Here is a 7,833-nt window from a genome sequence, read left to right as displayed (position 1 = left end):
AAAAACATACACATAAACACATATGAAAGCAATAGGCTTACCAGAAATATGAAAAGAATATCTCAAAGAAAATTCTTCCATGGCCCAACTGACATTGTATGTGAAAATCAGCATGACTAGAGGACCATGAGATTTTAATGAAGGTGAATTTCCTCCACACAATTTTCCTAGCCCAAAATAAAGAAAAAACAAGCATACACAAACTTACCACTTATCAAAGCAAAGGTTATTGAGCAAAGTAAGAGAAAAAAAATCTTATTTTTGAAATTACGAATTTATACCATATCCACTCCCAAGAATACAAAAATGAGAAAATTAAGCAGAAGAAAACCCAATTAGAATAGAGAGAAAGATATTCCAGACTCCTAAATCTAAGCATTTCTAAGGACAGGGCTCTAAACCAACTAGAGCACAGGACCCAGTTCCTACAATGGCTAGAATAACCTAGGTAGATCTCTTTAAAGTGATGTATTATAAAAGAAGATGACATGGTCTAGCTAGGTCCTCAGAGAACTAAACAATTATTCTTGTCACCACACTGAAATAAAATAATCATATATAGGGAGCATACTTGAGCCTCAGCTACATACAATCTTCATTTATCCACGGCATAGCCAAATGAATAAGAGGCAAGGTGTGGCAATTGGCATGCTTTCTATGACAAACCATTTCTAGCTTTAAGTGATCATACATAGTATTTTTCTGAAATAAACATTCTAACAAAGGTAGTTTGCTCTAACATCCAATAGGATCAAGGTTTCAAGTCAACAATCCTAAGAATTAAGCTTTTCTCTCTTACAGGAAAAACTCTGCTTTCTTTAGTAAACAGACGTCCAGAGGATCAACTTCATTGTGACAAGAAACAAAGAGATTTAATTTAGATTGTACAGGAACCGACAGGTGAATACTCACTAACATTTCTTATCTGTGAAAAGAGGCTAATGGTTAATCCAGGGCTTTAGGTTCTCAAAATCATGTGGGTCAATAGTTTGTCATCTCTTGGGAAATGAACAAAATAAAAATCAAAAGCTTTGGAGACTCTGGTTTTAATTTGAAATGTAATCACAGCTGCATCAAAGATACTGGGGCCTATAAACTTATTTTTACAGATTTGAACTTTTCTAATACTGATTTGTAAACATTCCCTATGTTATTTACCTTAAACCTTTCTCAGACCTGTTAAAAATCCCAAGTTTGTTACTTGTTTTTAAATTTTGTTTCTATTGAGGCAGAAAAGTTTTTAATTACATAGGAATTTATTGATAATTTCCTATTTCTCCTATTGCTTTTATATGAGAAGGTCCTTCTGCATCAAAAGTTAATTACCCATTTTTTTCTACTTTGTAAGAAAAATGCCTCACTCTTTAATTGGCTCTTGTACAAAGTTATGAAAAATATAATTTATATTTTCCTCTCTGATTTGTAATGCCAAATTTATCATCTATAAATATCTTATACTTTCCCTTTTATTCTATTTATTTCTACTCATGTGTGTCTCTATGTGTATGTACTACTGTTTTAATTTTATTGTTTTAAAGTATGTTTTAATACCTGATAATTTGTCTCATCACAAAACAAAAACAAAAACAAAAACAAAAAACCTTTGGGGACTCTGGTTTTAACTTGAAATTTAATCAGGGCTGAGTCTCCCAAAACATTTTCAGTTAGTCCTATTTATTTTAAAGGTAAATAGTTATTATTAGTTTCTATCTCACTCTCTGAAAAGAAAAATTCCCATGGGATTTTGCTGGGAACTACACTACGCTTATACATTAATTTGGTGAATTAATGTTAATTCTGTCTTCCAGTTTTAGAACATGGTACATTTCTCTGTTCATATCTTTATGCTTGGGTGTATGTGTGTCAAGTTTTATATCTGCACAATAAATCTCATATTTAATTTTAGGGTTATATTGAAAAGAAAACCACGGGCCCAAAATGGAGTCACTTACATGAGTTAGTGGGGCTTAATACCTAACCTAATTGCAGTTTCAACCTCCCCCAGAAATGCAGTCTTAACCAGTCAGTGGGGAATTTTCTGGTCAGTACCAATGAGATACAGTGTCACATGGGCCCTCTCCATTCCCCAAAGGAAGAGGAGGTAATTTGTATAAGAGCCCCTTTCTTTTCTTCTGCTAACCGTCCTGCCCTCTTTCTGTAAAATCCTTTCATTTTGTACAGCTCCTCAGAGCATCCCTCTACTTGCCAGATGGCATGCTGCTCAATGCTGAAGTCCCTTAATAAAGCCAATTAGACCTTCAAATTTATTTGGTTGAGTTTTGTTTAACAGTTATTCCTAGTTGTAGGTTTTTCATCGCTAATTATAAATAAAATTAGTTTTCTATTACATCTTTTATTATTTTACTGTATGGTTTTAAGGATGTGATTGCTGTATACTTAACTTATATCTATTTTTCCTCACATGGTAGTTTTATTATATGCAGTACATTTTACAATATTAAACTATCCTTGCATTCTTGAGAGAAATTATATTTGGTTATGTTTAATATTGAGTAACCTATCGACCTCACGCATTGAATCAACCCCTGGAACTTGTATACTTCACTTGCAAAAACTGAAATTTTAGGAAGGAGATAGGAAATAGCACATGTTTTATGAACATATTCTAAGAAAAACAGGTATATAGTTCATTAACATTAGAAAGTGTAACTAATACAACTAACAAACTCTTTCCCCTTCTTTCTTTATTTCTTTGTTCTTCCAAACTTTGTGTACTCTGACACCCCATTGATGGAGAGGCACTAGGGAAACCACAGTCTAACCTTTTCTTCTAAGCAACACAATTTTAAGAATAGGAATAAAAACATATATTTCTAATTCAAACATGACAGAAGTTTGCTTTCTTTTATATTACCATGCATTCTCTCATCTAATTCTCAAAACAATCTCATTGGCAGTACCAGTAACAGACATCCTGGCAAGAAAGGAAGAAGTGTAGATAATTTCCAAGGATGCTGGGGGCAGATTCTGCATTCTCTCCACAAGAAGCTGTGGCTTCATTGATAGTATGTGGGCTCAGGAACCAGGAACTATCAGTGTTCATTAACATTTCCTTAAGTAGAAACATGGAGATTTTTAGTGCGTCTACTTCTAGGATGGTAATGTAAGTCCAAAGAATAAAAGGGTGGTGGTTTGGCAATTGGCTGTTTGATCAACTCTGGCAGGATCCTATCTGCCAGAAGGAAGAGGGACATTGGCATCTGGGTCTCTCTTAGGGAGTCAAAGGTCAGCATCATGCCACACATCCTCTCCCTATGGGCAGCCACCTGGTTTCATCAGGCGTAGGTGTCCTTGACTAAGTAAATTAAGAATTTATAGCACACACAGGGCGCCTGGGTGGCTCAGTTGGTTAAGCAACTGCCTTCGGCTCAGGTCATGATCCTGGAGTCCCAGGATCGAGTCCCGCATCAGGCTCCCTGCTCGGCAGGGAGTCTGCTTCTCCCTCTGACCCTCCTCCCTCTCATGCTCTCTGTCTCTCATTCTCTCTCTCTCAAATAAATAAATAAAATCTTTAAAAAAAAAATTTATAGCACACACACATGTGTGTGGTGGTAGTGATGGGGGTGTCTATTCTTATAAATTACATAAAAAGCTAAGATAGATCTTATTATTCTCTTGTCACAATTCAGGAAACAGAGTCTGAGAAAGCTTTGGGAACCTTCCCCAAATCATTTAACTATGTGGTAGAACTGAGATCTGGATCCAGCGCCATCAGGTTTCCATCTGGACTGCTATTATCACATCACATTGGGTAACATTGGTCAGCCAGCTCAAGCCCCATTTCATTCGCTTTGTCCTTAGTCATTTCCCAGTCGGGCCAAAGAGACTGAAATCTGCTATAGGATTCTTGGAAATGTGTTTTCTCGATGGTGTACTCCTTCTCTGTGTGCCTTCTTCCTTTTTCCTCTATGGAATGCCAAGAACTGAAATAGCCATTATGGAAACATTAGGGAAAGGCCAAGAGAACTGCCACACCTTCATCTTGACAGAGTTGAACTACTGAGTTTGTGGCACATCTGGAAAACTCTGGATTTTTCTTTCTTTCATAAAAATCAATGTAAGTCAATGTAATGAGGTTTCCAGCTACTATCTAATTAATTAGCCCATTTAACGCGTTTTCTGGTGGATATTATTTTGCCTGATTAATATTATAGTCCCAATTTTTTTGTGTGTTACATTTGTCTAAAACTGCTTTATCCATTCTTTATTTTTAGTATTTCTCGGCAAGTTTAATCTAGGTATAACCCAAGTAAGCAGCACATAGTTGGGTATTGTTTTTAACTCAGTCTGAGAGAGTGTTAGCTTAATCTCAAATACAAATCTAAAAAATAGTAAGGCTATTTCAGTGTCACATAATTTACATCATCTGTAAGTCACACTGAATGCAAAACAATCTGGGAATATTTCATTAAAAAATCAAGAGCAGGGGCACCTGGGTGGCTCAGTCATTAAGCGTCTGCCTTCGGCTCAGGTCATGATCCCAGGGTCCTGGGATCGAGCCCCGCATCGGGCTCCCTGCTCCGCAGGAAGCCTGCTTCTCTCTCTCCCACTCCCCCTGCTTGTGTTCCCTCTCTCACTGTGTCTCTCTGTCAAATAAATAAATAAAATCTTTAAAAAAAAAAAATCAAGAGCATAGTTCTTCATGGGATATTAGTTACCTATTAATTTTTTGCCTGATCCAAATCCTTCATAAACCCACATGTGACCCTGACAGGCCAAGGGCGTCGGCTTCATCTGGGAGTTGATAATATCAAGGCGAATGACGTGCTGTAAAGGGGCTGATAACTTCCAGTGGCAACTACAACACAGATAAAAGAAAGTCCGGAATGATTTCCAAATAGCATAGACTGTGATTGACTTCGTTCAGAATATTATGCATCACTGTTATTGACGCTATCTGCTTCTTTGTGCTAGGGTGAAAGATTTTTTTACTTTAAATTGTAACAATTAAAAATATTTCTAATAATTTGTTAAGAGTTTTAATTAAGTTCACCTGTCCTGGTGAATGGCTGGTCAATCACGCATAGTCTTCTAAATTCTGGTTGGCAATTTGTCTGAATTTGCCCCAAACTCCCTCAAATCACATAAGTCTACTCAGGATTGATATTATACAAATCTTCACTTTTCACTTCACACTTCAAATTTATTCTGTTGTTTAATTCGAGGAAAGTTCTCTATTTTGTCAATTCAAGAACAATTAATTGAGTACCTAATATGTGCCAGAAGACCATCTACATACATTATTTCAAACTCCAAAACTGTTTGATAGAGATCTGACTTTCTACTTTACCTAATAAATGATCTCTTTTGTGGAGGAAGTACACAATTTATCAACAGGGACAATCTTACATTCAGTTTTTGTATACTGAAGGCCTCAGACCAGGGATTCACCCCAAAGTCTATTCTTCAAGGAGAGGAGGTGGAAAATAATGCCTGAAGCAAGGGTTGCTGCTTGTCAAGGGATCATTCACAAACTTCTTTCATCATAATAAACATTCCTTCCTCACCTCATAATGGTTCTGTGAGAGTATCTTGGGATCTGTATGATTCCTCCTGGTTTAGTCAGGATAACATCCTCCCAAGTGGCTGTCTGTTCTTGGTTTGAACTCTGGAGAAGTTTGGTAGTTTTGCTGCCCTTTGGACCTAAAAATAAAGAAAAAAAAAGGCAATGAAAATAAAATTAATTTTTGAGAGGCTTATTATATGCCTTTTATCAGAGAAGTCACTTTCCCTCCCTGTTTTAGAAAAAGGTTAACAGAAGTGGTTATTTTCACTGAAAAGTCTCTATCTGAATCATTCAAAGATACAGAGAACAGCACTTCTCTCAGAATTGTCTTTGGCACAGCCTCAAGTCGACGGAAGATAATGTGGAAAAACTACAGATAATGCCAGTTCTCTGCACAACTTAATCTAAAAGCAACATTCTTACAGTTCTTTTAGGAAAACACTTTCATATGATATGCACGCTTCTCTTTATTACTCACTGAACTTTTTTCCCCAAGTATATCTCTGCAATGCTTTTTGGTGCCAAGGAGAGAAATTAGCTTTTAGTTACCTATACTTATGAAAGTCAAAAAGCCTTATTAAGGAACGCCTGGGTGGCTCAGTCGGTTAAGTGTCTGCCTTTGGCTCAGGTCATGATGACCCCAGGGTCCTGGGATCGAGTCCTGCATCAGGCTGCTTGCTCAGCAGGGAGCCTGCTTCACCCTCTGCCTGCTCCCCCCTGCTGTGTGCTCTCTCTGATAAATAAATACATAAAATCTTATAAAAAGCCTTATTAATTACTTGTTCTAAAATGCAATCTGATAAGTCTGAATTGCATAGCATTTACATTTACAATGGTAGCATCTAATATTTGTGTAGTTTAACTTAAAAACTCATTCTAACCTTTTATTATTATAATATCACTATAAAGAAAACTAATACAGAGATAATAAATTATCCATAACTAGTCAACCAGCTAATAGTTAGAACTCTTACATTAATCCACAGAAAAGGCCGTCTGTGGCATAAAATCACATCACAATAAAAAATGTTGTCTTGAAATCAACATGTCGGAGCCACATCCAGAAATCACAATTCTGGATGATTTACAAGTCAATCAAGCTCTCCACTGAGCAGTTTCTCTTTTGAATCTGACCAATCTCAGATCCCTTAAATAGATTTTCCTTTCTACATAAACTCCCCACGGAAACACCATTTCTTACAAAACAATGTATACGTTTTGAAACAGCTCTAAAAAGAAAAACATTGATTTTTAACTTTATGAGTTTATAAAAGGACGAAGCATACCTTGGACTCTAAAGACAATATAACTTATGCCCAAAGCACCTTGCACAAGGGAATGAAATGCCACTCTCACCAGCGGTCCGGAGCTCATGAAAATCATTGGGTAAAGCCCTCTTCCACATAATTCACCTAGGTTTAAAAAATGAAATCTAGTAAAACACAAGAATTAAAAAAAAAAAAGTTTTAGCAGTTTCTCTACTTTAGGTATAACAATTATTTTTAGTGAAATATATTTGACATGTAACATTGTATAAATTTAGAGTGTACACCATGTTGATTTGATACATTTATGTATTGTAATAGGACTGCCATTCTAGTGATAGTTAGCTTCTATCACCTCTCATAATTACCATTTCTTTTTGTAGTGAAAATAATTAAGATCTAGTCCCTCAGCAAGTTTGATAATTATAATACAAATGTTGACTATATTCACTATAGTGTGCATTGGATCTCCAGGACTTGTCTACTAGTTAAAAGTTTATACCCATGAGGGAGGAATTTATTTCACTCTGCAAAATGATGGAAACAGGGCTCCAGAACTCAAGTGACTCACCCAAAGTCAGACTGGTAGCGTGGGGACTCAGGATCTAAATCCAGGCCCATGAATCCAGTACTCATCATAGTCTACTATGTCCTATTGATCCCTTGAAGGACAGTAGGAAGTAAATGATTTCATCTTTAAAATGATGCTGATATGCCATTTTTCTTCTAGTAAAGTAACCTACTTATTAAAAATATCTCACTATGAAAAATCTATGGTGGAAAAACTTCTATCTGAAAATTTATTCTTTCTCTACAGTCAATCTTCTGTTGATTGCTTTAGGTTGAGGACCTGAGTCAAAGCTGAAAGGGAAAATTATAACCATAATTCTAAAACAATTCAGAGGGCTGATTAAGAAGGTGTAAAAAGAACCTGTGATCTTCTTAGGATCAAACTCCTCTACTACTACTAAGTCAGTATCATCCTACATTTATTTAAATATCACCTGCTCAGAAAGACATTTGCTGGTTATACTGCATATG

At 36.1% G+C, this 7,833-nt stretch overlaps 1 protein-coding gene across 1 annotated transcript in view; it reads right to left on the bottom strand.

The window, feature by feature from the left end:
• Positions 1-4,649: 4,649 nt before the first annotated feature.
• The window catches only part of OVCH1 (ovochymase 1), a 49,511-nt gene continuing 46,327 nt past the window's right edge, over positions 4,650-7,833 (bottom strand). The window contains exons 21-23 of the mRNA XM_054506269.2: positions 6,814-6,939; positions 5,529-5,664; positions 4,650-4,819 (exon numbers count right to left, since the gene is read on the bottom strand). Of these exons, the coding sequence (XP_054362244.2) occupies positions 4,672-4,819; positions 5,529-5,664; positions 6,814-6,939 (410 nt within the window). The 3' untranslated portion in view covers positions 4,650-4,671. The remainder of the gene's footprint in view (positions 4,820-5,528; positions 5,665-6,813; positions 6,940-7,833) is intronic.

Source organism: Mirounga angustirostris, unplaced genomic scaffold (genome assembly GCF_029215605.1).
Source record: "Mirounga angustirostris isolate CCGP_5_RB_7025 unplaced genomic scaffold, mMirAng1.0.hap1 SCAF_5, whole genome shotgun sequence".
Taxonomy (NCBI): domain Eukaryota; kingdom Metazoa; phylum Chordata; class Mammalia; order Carnivora; family Phocidae; genus Mirounga; species Mirounga angustirostris.
Note: the sequence above shows the minus strand (reverse complement) of the source record. Positions and strands in the feature narration are given on the sequence as shown.